This window comes from Protomyctophum bolini (genome assembly GCF_963924005.1).
Source record: "Protomyctophum bolini genome assembly, chromosome: 9".
Lineage (NCBI taxonomy): Eukaryota > Metazoa > Chordata > Actinopteri > Myctophiformes > Myctophidae > Protomyctophum > Protomyctophum bolini.
Window position 1 is genome coordinate 25230649 of NC_137870.1, and position 12094 is coordinate 25242742.

Below are 12094 nucleotides of genomic sequence, written 5' to 3' on the forward strand. Positions count from 1 at the left end.
TATATGATAGTAAAAGTAATTAGGATTTATTGTGTTAGTTTTTTTTTTTTTTTTTCCCAACTCACTACCGAGCGATTTTTTTGTTTAGTTTTTCTCTCCAAACGTACAGGTCCTCGTGTCTTACTGTACAAAAATATACTAACATTTCTCCAGTCATTTTTGCATTCTTAAACATTCTCAACATCACAAACGTTTGGAAAGTGCTAAATGAATGCTCTATAATGCGAACAAGAATAATAGATTCCTCATCGCGCAGAGAACAGCAGGTCGACAAGCTCACAACGCATCGCAGGAGCGAATGCTTTCCCCGCGATAACAAGAAAACAGAAAATACACTAGTATAGAGCCCAGAGGGACTCTGGCCGTATAGGGTTTAAGTGGTTAAGCCTCCAGTGGGGGGAGGGGGGGAGGCAGTTCCCTTCACCTGATCCCGGAGCCTCTGAGGGTCATGTGCTGTACCCTCCGTGGCATAAACTACACTTACATATCTGGACATCCCCCCACTGTGCACTAGCCCCCCCCCCACGGCCCCACCATCAAACAGAACATGGGCTGAGATCATGCCTACATAGTACATACACATAGACTTTTGGATCTATCGAAAACATTGTTTCATACTAGACAACACGTCTAGTAACGATAATTATGAATAATTATTAATTTCTATGCACACATCATAAGGTTTATGTTGCATAAGGTTTTGTTTTCGGCGTTTTAACCTCGACCCTCCTGTTTCCGAGGGCCCATGTGAGGGGGAATGGAATCCTACCAGGCAATCCATCAGAATGGAATCATAGAGAGCTTGGTTGAAAACTGGTGTGTTGCCCAGTGGGGGTGAATCAGAGCACAAGAGTCACGGCTTTAGTGGGTGCTGTGTTTTACTCGCAACAGAAGTAGCCGATCTACAAGCTCACAAAGTGACGCGCCGCGACAAGTTGTGAGCTTGCAGATCTACTATTTTCGTTGTGAGACACAATGCGCAACTTTAGTATGAATCAGGCTTCGGAAAGAAAGTGTTCCGTACAATTCCCCTACCATCCTGCTTCTGCCTCTATACCCTAGCTCCCACTCGCGTACGGCTAACGCTATCAAATCTGTCGACGTTGGAAAACATTACAGTAAAAAAAAAAAATACAAAGTACGTAAAAAACGAATAAATCAAAACAGAAATGAAGGGGAAAGTAAAGCTAATAACCCGCGTGGTGGCTCGGGGGGGGGACACGTCACCTCATTTGATGACAAAGTACTGGATGATGAACGCGATGAGGATGGCGATGACGGCGAACACCATGAGGAGGAGGAAGGCGCACTGCTCGTCGCTGAGGCTCCGCCGGGGCCGGCCCGCCTCCGACGCGCCCCGGGCCCCGGCGGGGCCCACGGCACCGCCGCCCTGCCCGGCCGGGTCGCTGCTGCGCTGGGGGGAGAGAGTCACCGTGGGGCTGTAGGGCCCGATCAGGTCCGGGGCGTCCTGGCACAGCCTGATGGCGCACACCCGGAAGCGGTAGTCGCTGTTGGGCTGCAGGCCGTGGACGTGGTGCGACGTGGCGGGACCTTTGTAGGCCTGAGAGCAACACACAGAATGAGGAGAGGCAGAGAGAGAGAGTCAAGTGAGAGAGAGACCATGAGGAGAGGCAGAGAGAGAGAGTCAAGGGAGAGAGAGACCATGTTTTATTCAGCGGTGTAAAGTGAGTACATTTACTCAATTGAACGGAGGTATTTTTGAGTGGTTCCAACCACTCCATTACGTGACTTTCTGTGTACGGCTGAAATTCTAAATTCCCCCCACCACCACCCTTTTCCCCTCACTGTACTATTTTCCCTTTTTACCTCCTTTATGATGAATTCCTGTTCTTTGTCTATATAGAAGTGTCTATTTGTACGTCTCTAAATGTTTTGATGCATTGAACATGGTGGACCCTCTTGTAAACAAGTGTAATGCTTAATTGGGTCGTCCACTCACAGTTAACAGTCTTTGTATTGCGTTTGTGCTTGAAATGTACTGTAAATCTGCAAACGGAAGTACAATCGCAATACCGCTGGATGGCACTGTTGCACACACACACACACACACACACACACAAAGTTACAATACGAACATAAGAGGTTTCTGCCAGATAACGATATCCACATCCAAAGTGCCCCCCCCCCCCACTCAAAAAATAAAACGGGGACTCGTGCAGAATGACAACGTCATACATCAACGCACTCACATCCACTGAGCTGTCTGATACATTGACATTAGCATAATGGTACGTACATACGCTGGTGCCGGCGATCATTACTCCTGGTTAAGACCGCCGGGGGCTACGGAGAGGGATGAGCTTGTCGTCAGACGCTAGACACCTGGGCCTACTCGTGGACCAATGACCTTTACATAATGGCCAATTTAAAGGCAGCGATGACCGATACAGAGCACCATGACATGGCGCCATGGGCTGCAGTCGCTTCAGTGGTGTTGGGTGAAATCAACCCTCAGCGATATCTCAGAGAAACCCTCCCCTCCCCTACTGGGCAGTGTTTTGCCTTACTGGGCGGGTTTTTTCCTTTTCTTTTACATGACTTGGGCATATTATAATGAAGTAGACTCTAGAAAAGCATTCCAGCAGCCAGCTCGTAGCATGCCTAGTTTGGGCAATAGACTTTAAATCCATATATCCTGGGTTGAGTGGGTTCAAATCCTAATATCATATAATTTTTGTGTACTTTTTTTGCGGATAAAGTTAAGTTTGCTTTGATCTGACATGTATTCCAACCCATAGTATGTCTGTCAGAAGACGTTGAGGGGTGAATTCATCCACGTGCAGTCAGACAGCTCATGCCTCTTAGCGCATGTGTAGGTCAAGGTTCAACTATATTGTCAACAATAGCAATTGAAACAGCTACAGTCTCATTAACCAACACATAGGCACATAGGTGAACACGGACATTGCTGGACAAAGGCCAACAACAGAAACACAATTAAATCATTGATCGCAATTATTTGAGTGACAAATAATCGTCAAGCAAAATGCCATAATGGTGGCCTACTTTTCATAATGCACAACAAGGTGGTTATACCTGTTTGAACTCTGAGTTTCCCAGCATGCTCTGCAGGGTGTAGATGACGGGGTCTCCCTTCATGGGGGGCAGGGGCTCCCAGGTGACCTCACAGGAGTTGTCCTCAGAACGCTCCACCTTTGGGGCTGAGGGAGGGACATAGCATTAATAAAAGAGTGAGCTGTCCACTCCATACAGGTCAGACAGCACACAGTAAAAAAAACACAAAGAACAAATTACAATTCTGCCCAACAGCAACGACATGTGATGGCACACGAGACGAGTGCTTGACGCACGTCAGGAACACTTGCGTCGATGACGCTTTCAGTGCATCATGGTCTGAGAGATATTCAGAGTATTCAGCGGTTGTTGGCAACCTGTTCTGAATCAGGTCTCATTGGGATTTTGAGTGCTGTGTGCATTTTCAGAGCATGTTTATTTTAATGATCAATCAATTGTGTTTTGGCTTGGATCAACGAAACTACAGTCAAAGTTCCTATTATTTATCAGTATCAAGGTTTAAAGCAAAACCATACTATGCTCCAATGAAGGGCAATGTGTGTCCCTATGTCTATTTAGAGTGCGACTCTGTCTGTTTATAGTACGATCCATTGACCCTTGCAGATGATTGGGGTTGCGTTCGGGTCACACTGTTAAGCAGCCGGGCCATTCACACTGAGCAGTCAGCTATTTGGGGTCGCATTTGGGTCACACACCCAAATGCGACCCCACTGACCACCAGCCCCATCGTCTGTCCAAAAATCGCAGATGGACGATATATTCGTGTTATAAAAGTAAAGTGAACAGCTCACTGCAGCAAGATCTACTGCAGCAAGATCTACAAGATATCAAGGTGTCGCGTCCTGCCTGTTTTTGCAGCGCCGTTCACTACGCGTTGAGAGCTTGTAGATCTGTCTGTTTTTGCAGCGCCGGTGTCAGGGTAACAAAATAAGATAAATTACAGGCGGAGATGAAGTGAAGTTGAACAGACAAGCAGCAGCAAGCTAAGCTAACATCACCACCATGGCTGGTGACAGAGAGCTTGTAGATCTGTCTGTTTTTGCAGCGCCGGTGTCAGGGTAACAAAATAAGATAAATTACAGGCGGAGATGAAGTGAAGTTGAACAGACAAGCAGCAGCAAGCTAAGCTAACATCACCACCATGGCTGGTGACAGTGTTGTTAGCTTAGCTTGTTGCAAAGCTAATACTTTGTCACTCGCTCCTTGTCTTTTCCTTTTCTTTATTTTTTTATTTACCACCCCCCCCCCCCCCCCAACTTCACGGCCGTGCATTAAAGCACGTCGGGTGAAGAGACACGAGACAGCAGTGTGCATTCTGGTGTAACTGTATATTATTTCAGTCACGATTGTCGATATATTCGTATCGTCACCCAACCCTCAAGGTACTGTACCTTTGAGGGGGGCGGGAGGAGAGCGTGGGGTGGTGAAGGTACTGTACCTTTGAGGAGAGCGTGGGGTGGTGAGGGTACTGTACCTTTGAGGAGAGCGTGGGGTGGTGAGGGTACTGTACCTTTGAGGAGAGCGTGGGGTGGTGAAGGTACTGTACCTTTGAGGAGAGCGTGGGGTGGTGAGGGTACTGTACCTTTGAGGAGAGAGTGGGGTGGTGAGGGTACTGTACCTTTGAGGAGAGCGTGGGGTGGTGAGGGTACTGTACCTTTGAGGAGAGTGTGGGGTGGTGAGGGTACTGTACCTTTGAGGAGAGCGTGGGGTGGTGAAGGTACTGTACCTTTGAGGAGAGCGTGGGGTGGTGAAGGTACTGTACCTTTGAGGAGAGCGTGGGGTGGTGAGGGTACTGTACCTTTGAGGAGAGCGTGGGGTGGTGAGGGTACTGTACCTTTGAGGAGAGCGTGGGGTGGTGAGGGTACTGTACCTTTGAGGAGAGCGTGGGGTGGTGAGGGTACTGTACCTTTGAGGGGGGCAGGAGGAGAGCGTGGGGTGGTGAAGGTGTAAACATTTGAGAAGGGTCCTTCGCCCGCCTCATTAAAGGCCTGGATGCGGAACGTGTACGAGGTAGACTCATTAAGCCTCTGGACTTTGTGAGTGTGGCATGGTCCTTTATACAACGAGATAAATCTGTAACGACAAGAACAGGGCAGGTAGAGAGAGAGAGAGGTGAGTGGCATGAAGGTGATGAATAACCGATAAGCCTCCCATCTTTAACCACTTAAAGACGCAGTGAAATAAAAAATATGCTTTTCACACTTTTAGAGCATATCCGTGGTCATCATTATGGGGAGTCCATAAAAGCCAATTTTAAGCAAAGCAAGTATGCTTGGCTGGCTGTCTCTCATTTGTAAACAAACACTAATTGCTACACAGGGGTGAGATTCGTCCCATAGCCTGAAGGGATGGACCGCTCTGATTGGTTCAGAAACATATAGGCTTCCGTTTCAGACTTAAACTTCAAAATAAAATGACCAAAAAAGCCATTGCAGTCCGACTTTAAAACCCATCGTCCGTACAGTGGGGAAAGCTTTAGCTGAAAATTGACCTTGATGTGAAAGAGGTTGAAAACCACCGACATAATGTATAGTGTATACTGTACCTGCCACTCCTGTCCTCCATCTGCAGCTGGTACTGGAGGGCGTCGGAGGCGGCTGCTTTGGCTGGACCGTCGCCCCACTTGAGCTTGAGGGTTTGGTGGCTGAATGCCGTGCACTCCAGGCGGGGCGGCGGAGGGGGGAGGGGCTTGGTCTTCATCTTGAAGCTGTGGCTGAAGGGGCCCGCTCCCAGGCTGCTCAGGGCCTGGATCCGGATCCTGAGAACAACAACACACAGAGAGAACTAGTCACTAGGCTGAAGGGGCCCGCTCCCAGGCTGCTCAGGGCCTGGATCCGGATCCTGAGAACAACAACACACAGAGAGAACTAGTCACTAGGCTGAAGGGGCCCGCTCCCAGGCTGCTCAGGGCCTGGATCCGGATCCTGAGAACAACAACACACAGAGAGAACTAGTCACTAGGCTGAAGGGGCCCGCTCCCAGGCTGTTCAGGGCCTGGATCCGGATCCTGAGAACAACAACACACAGAGAGAACTAGTCACTAGGCTGAAGGGGCCCGCTCCCAGGCTGCTCAGGGCCTGGATCCGGATCCTGAGAACAACAACACACAGAGAGAACTAGTCAACTAAAACTATGACGGAAAATGTTCATCGACTACCTTTTTTCACTGAGGAAAACTAAATGAAAACTAAGCTACGTGGAAAAAAAGAAAGAAAACAACTAGGTGCTCAGTGGAGGTGCAAAAAGTTTAAAAAGTACGGACGTTTCTTCAAAGATCAAAGGGACTAAAATGCAGAAGAAAGAGTGGCGATCAGAGCACTCACAAAAAGTTAAAAAGAAATAGGAGGGCGGATATAAAATCAAGGTACTTTATTAAAGACCTAGTGAAATGAACACTTTTAGACCATATCCGTGTTCATCATATGGGCATACCCAACAATGGATGCCAAAAAAGGGAACATTTCCATTTTTGTGTATTTTTTATATCAAAAGTCCATACAAATCTAATTTAATTAATTCATTTGAACAAAAACGTGATGCGTGATGACGTGTAGAGGCTCACATGAATAAAAATGTAGCTCGATTTTATTTTTGTCTCATTCAAGAGGACATCCAGAAAGCAGCATCAACTCGTTTTAAACTTAATCAGCACGTTAACATATGTATCTGAAAACATTATAGGTTAGAAATAAGCCATGAGCTTTGCTGCCCGTCTCTCTGGGACATGTAAACAAACCACAAGACGGAGGCAGAGCTACGTCCCATTGGCTGGAGGGATGCGATGTTCTGATTGGTTCAAAACACACAGCTTTCCTTTTCAGAGTGAAACTTCTAAATAAAATGCCTGTATTTTTCATTTCACTGGGTCTTTAAAGTTTAAAACGCCAACATGTTTCGACTCAAACAAGTCTTCATCAGGCGAAGTATATGATACTCATGTTGGCGTTTTAAACTGTAATAAAGTACCTTGATTTAATATCCGCCCTCTCCTCTCGCTACGATGTCTAAAATGAAGACTAAATATACGGACAATTTACCTGTGTACCGAGACCTAGAATTGCGTAGTTGGTACACAAAATGTGTTCAGGTTGACAAGTCTGCAAATGGTGGTCCGTGGCTCAAATGCCCAATAAATAATACCTTGGTGTGAAAAAGGTTGAAAACCACGTACTGCCTTAGAGTAACTGGGAGGCTATTCCATCGTAGTCTTCCCTTGATGCGGAGGACATTCATACCTGTAGCTGGTGTCGGGCTGCAGATTCTGAATGATGTGTCTGGTGACGGGGCCCACAGACACAGGCTGCCTCTCTCCCAGGTCGATCAGGTAGGAGGTGACAGGAGAGCCGTGGTCACAGGGAGGCTCCCACCACAGACCCAGGCAGGTGGAGGGAGAGTAGAGCGTAGCCGCCAGACCCCGTGAACCGTCATCATCTTCTTCCTCCTCCTCCTCCTCTTCTTCCTCCTCTACATCCGCGGATGTGGCGGTGTAGCCCAGCAGCTCCGCCTCCTTCAGGGCGTGGATGTTGCTGACCGCCGCAGGCACGGAGCACGGCGTCTGGCACAGGATGGCATCACTGAATGGCCCCACGCCGGCCACGTTCACAGCCTGTACACAAGGGTGTATGAGGTCAGAATGTATATATACATTATTTCTTTACCATACCCTAGTTGGGTTTGGCGTAAGGGCCTCACAAAAAAGTTCACAAAAAACATGGAGTAATCCTGGTCTGCCTAACCCTGCCTGCCTAACCCTGGACAGCCTGGAACTGGTTGGAATAATGTGTTCCTACCACACTATATCCTACCGGGGAAACTCCCCCCTGTCAGGTGATAAGAAGCTGCCTGCTCACTCCTCATGAAATTGAAGGAAGCATGAGCTCAGCTCGTGGCTCTTCCCAGGTTGGCAGAGGGAGAGTAGCTGGTAGGTAGTAGATTAAAATGGAAAAAAGGGGTGGGGTGGGGGGACAAGAACAAACAAAAGACTTTTCACACATATCCAAAAAGGGTTGTTACTTCTGTAGTGGCCTCATTGTGACAAAACATTTCAAAAACACAACTTCCAAATAATGTAAACTGCTCATTGGAAAATACACACATGTAACCTGGCAAATGAAGGCCAGTTTTGTATTAGAAATGACAAAACGAATAGGTAAAGAACAAATGTGTAGGTAGGGCTTGGTATCAAACTTAACATGAATAAATATCAGTGAGCAATGGAAAATGTCATAATTTAATCTGAACTCTGAATGTCCACACGTGCAGTGATCCCAAAGGAACACAAGGTGGAGGTGTCGTGTCAAACACCCAGGGATCTTTTAAGAGTTCCCGTTCCCACACTTGGGATCTGTTTTTCGTTTTCTGGCCAAATAAATAATATTACACCCCATTATATATTGCAAACATCAGTGTAAGTATTGCATTGTTACCTTTGTGTTTTTGTGATATGCTACTTTCAAAATGTAGATACATTTAATTCAGTTCCTTTGGCTTCCTACAGTAAAGGCCAAGGGAGAATTGGTTGTTTTTCCTCCGAGACACTTTTTGAAAGGATTTCAAAAATCGGTAAATTTTACCGTATGTTACTTCAGATTTCGCAGTTTGGCCAAAAAGACAACCAAGATAATATAAACACACAAAGCGCCATTACTGAAGATGTACGGCAATTGGTCTTTTAGTGCTTATGATCAGTCAAGTCATAATGCTATACTTAAATTAGCATTGGGTTGCTAAGTGATGTTGTCAACAGCAATGGAGCGGTTTCTTTCGATCACCTTTATCTGCAATTCCTTGTCCCAGATGGCATTTCTGGTCAAAACAAGGTTTATTCTACGAACGATAGCCAACGCTGTAATCAGGTCAGCCTTTCTCATCGTTGATCGGTAGATCCAGATTTGTCCGACAACACACACAGTATAAGTAACAAAAGTAACATCCGGTCGCAGTAGCCTACTAAAAACAGCAGCAGAATGCAGAGACAAACAGCTGTGTTTTCAAAGCACGGGTCACAGACGAGAGCTAGCCGCATACACATCATTTAATGTTAAAACAACGTCAAATGTAACCTGTTGAAACCTTCATGTGAAACTAGTGCTATTGCTACTGCTAATCACAAAGACATGCTGCTACCGTATATGGATACACTGCCTTGGTCACATCAGACATTACCACTCAACGTAACGCAAAATGTTTCCTCATGCAGATCAGCTACTTTCGCCGTTTCATAACTTTGATTTGTCCTGATGTCCTGTTGGTTGTTGGTCCTAATAACACTTCTCACTGCTAGACCAGGGCAGGCTGAGGCTGAAGAGGGGCTGTTTGAGCCCTGAGGAGTGGACGTGCACACACAGATGCTCAGTCGTGATTAAGCGGCGGAGCCGTGGAGAAAATTATCATTATGAGGATCGGCTTGGCACAATTTGTTGCCCCTCAGATCACTTGACTAGCATAGCAAGCCTGCTGCTTTGTGACTGCTTCGTTCATGTCATTCACACCATGGCCATCGCTACACTGTACACATACCCCCCCTCACCCTAATTACTCTTTTGCAGATCTACACTGAGATTGGCTATTTTCACAATGTTTGCCTATTTCTCACATAATATTTGACCATTTTGCCAATTTGGTAAAGGTCTTAACGGTCAAACCCTGTATACACTTATGCTGTATGTTGATTTGCTTACTGTTGAGTGAGAAAAAAATGTTGCACATAAACCAAATCATCTGGGGACCCTCAGTTTGGGAATCAGTGCTTTAGAGTAGGGATGCACCGAAAATTCGGCCACCGAAAATATTCGGCCGAAAATGGCTAAAAAATTATTTTCGGCCTATTCGGTTTCGGCTCAAATAAGCCGAAAAATATCACCGAATAGTAGTAGTGGTCCTAAAGTTGTGAATCGAACTAAACTGCGAGGAAAACACAGATGTACAAGCCCAACGCGCTGTGCATTGCGACGGGTAGATAGCTTGTAGATCTGCTACTTTCAGCGCAGGAAGGGCGCATGCTTATGACGCTCTTTAACTATGCATCATTCAGCCGTCAGCGACAGTCGCAAGTCGCAACACAACACACGAGCAGCAGTCACGGGCAGCAGCAGATCAGCAGATCCGACACAACTGTATTGCACATATCTGTGCTTTCATCCACGATTCCATAGCCTTCTAAATCTTATTTCCCATCCACGGGCACAAGCAACGTGATATTAGCAGCTTCCACCCGATCTGTGGTGGTGTTCTGTTGACAAGGGAAGCTAGTAGCTAGCATGGGAGCTAACGTTAGTTTTAACACTATGTACTTTGCATCCGTTCCCCAACACCTCACACTCGCTGCTGCGTTTACACGGGCAGACACAAAGACGAATGGGAATATCATTTGGAGCTTTAACAATGAATGATAGACTGTATCGTTGTGTCCCGTGTTTAATGGTCAGGGTCACTGTCCACAGCAGGTAGACCTGTCAAAACGATGCACTTCCCAAAAAAAGACATGCCACCACCTATAAATTCAAACCCACCTCTGGAATATTGCTATCTCATTCCAGTTTAATTTATTTTATTTCATAGTCTTAGTTTTTCTCTAATAAAGTTGTTTTTATTTGTTTTCTCATGTTCTCCTTGAAAAGTGTCTTTAAGTACTGAGAGAAGCTTTATATAAATAATATTATCACTATTATTATTACTACTTGTTTTTATTGCCTATGCTTATGTAGAAAAAAAAGCTCACTGCTCAGGTCAAATAGGCCTATTGATATGCGATTAAAATGTGATTAATTGAGATTAATTAATCACAAAGCCTCCAATTATTTAGATGTTTTTTAATGGACCCATAAGTGTTTATTATTTAAGTTAGGTTTTGCCATAATCATGTCTTTTGTCATAATCAGGTAGCTTTACAACAAAGATGTATTCGGCTATTCGGTATTCGGTTTTCGGCCAACTGTTTCCTATATTCGGTTTCGGCCAAGAATTTCCCTTTCGGTGCATCCCTACTAGTGCAACACAGGGAGCTTGTATAGGGAGAATATTCACCTGTACTCTGCAGAAGTAGTTGGTTGCCGGGAGCAGGCCCTTCATCTCGTGGCTGAACGCTGGTCCGCTGTAACACGACTGCATGACACCCTCAGCGGCCCCCCACTCCACCCGGAACTCCGATACGGGGGCTCCGTTGCACGTGGGAGCCTTGAGGGAAGAAAAGAGCATGTCACCAGTTTAGCTACCACGGAACCTTTTACACTATGATCTACCTCTACCAGAACACCTGTCCCCAGACGTCTAGATTGATAGATGCTTTATTTGACCTTGCGGAAATTATTTTTGCACCAAGCAGAAAGTCAGAAAATCAGAAAAGTCTAAAATAAGCAACTATAGTGCCGACTGTCAAACATCATTGTCCAATATTGTTTTAGAGCAGTGGTTCTCAAACATTTTCATGTCAAGGACCACCAATATTTTAAAGAAGCTGTACAGATAATCAAGTCCAAAGTAGCTTATAATGGCTAGACTTGGCAACACTGAACAGTTCTACTAACTCACAATATGAAATATAAGGTATTAATAGAATAGTTGTATTGTTAATATCCATAATTAGGGCTCCATAATTAGGCCACCTGGCCTGAGAAACCCGTTCTCAAGGACTTACTTCTGGTCATTACTTAGGTAGACACACATATTTTGAATGCCCTTCGGCCATTTTAATCTAGATTAACTCCAGGATTGCAGTGAGATTAATCTAGATTAAAAACAAAAATTAAAAAGAAATAATATATATATATTTTTTATTGGTACTTATGGATCACTGTCGAGGCAAGGCCATGTCTTACCTCCCAGCTGATCACCACACAGCTGGGCGATTTGCATGTGGTGCATGGCGCCTTGCAGGCCTCAGGGGCCCCGGGTCCTGTCGTCACCTCACAGCGCTCTGAGAGGGGCCCGTACTGTGGGGCCAAAGAAAAGGTCAGGATCTGGACCCGGACGAACACCATCCAACATCCAGGAATCACATTTGTAAACCGTTTCCCGGAAACCAGGTATATGTGGACTT

At 45.8% G+C, this 12094-nt stretch overlaps 1 protein-coding gene across 2 annotated transcripts in view; it reads right to left on the bottom strand.

The window, feature by feature from the left end:
• Positions 1–346: 346 nt before the first annotated feature.
• fndc3a (fibronectin type III domain containing 3A) overlaps positions 347–12094 on the bottom strand; it is a 74797-nt gene continuing 63049 nt past the window's right edge. For both annotated transcript variants that reach the window (XM_080772536.1, XM_080772537.1), the window contains 7 exons: positions 11874–11987; positions 11083–11232; positions 7293–7663; positions 5603–5815; positions 4964–5130; positions 3058–3182; positions 347–1561 (listed from right to left, as the gene is read on the bottom strand). In XM_080772536.1, coding sequence (XP_080628662.1) covers positions 1229–1561; positions 3058–3182; positions 4964–5130; positions 5603–5815; positions 7293–7663; positions 11083–11232; positions 11874–11987 — 1473 coding nt within the window. In that variant the 3' untranslated portion in view covers positions 347–1228. The remainder of the gene's footprint in view (positions 1562–3057; positions 3183–4963; positions 5131–5602; positions 5816–7292; positions 7664–11082; positions 11233–11873; positions 11988–12094) is intronic.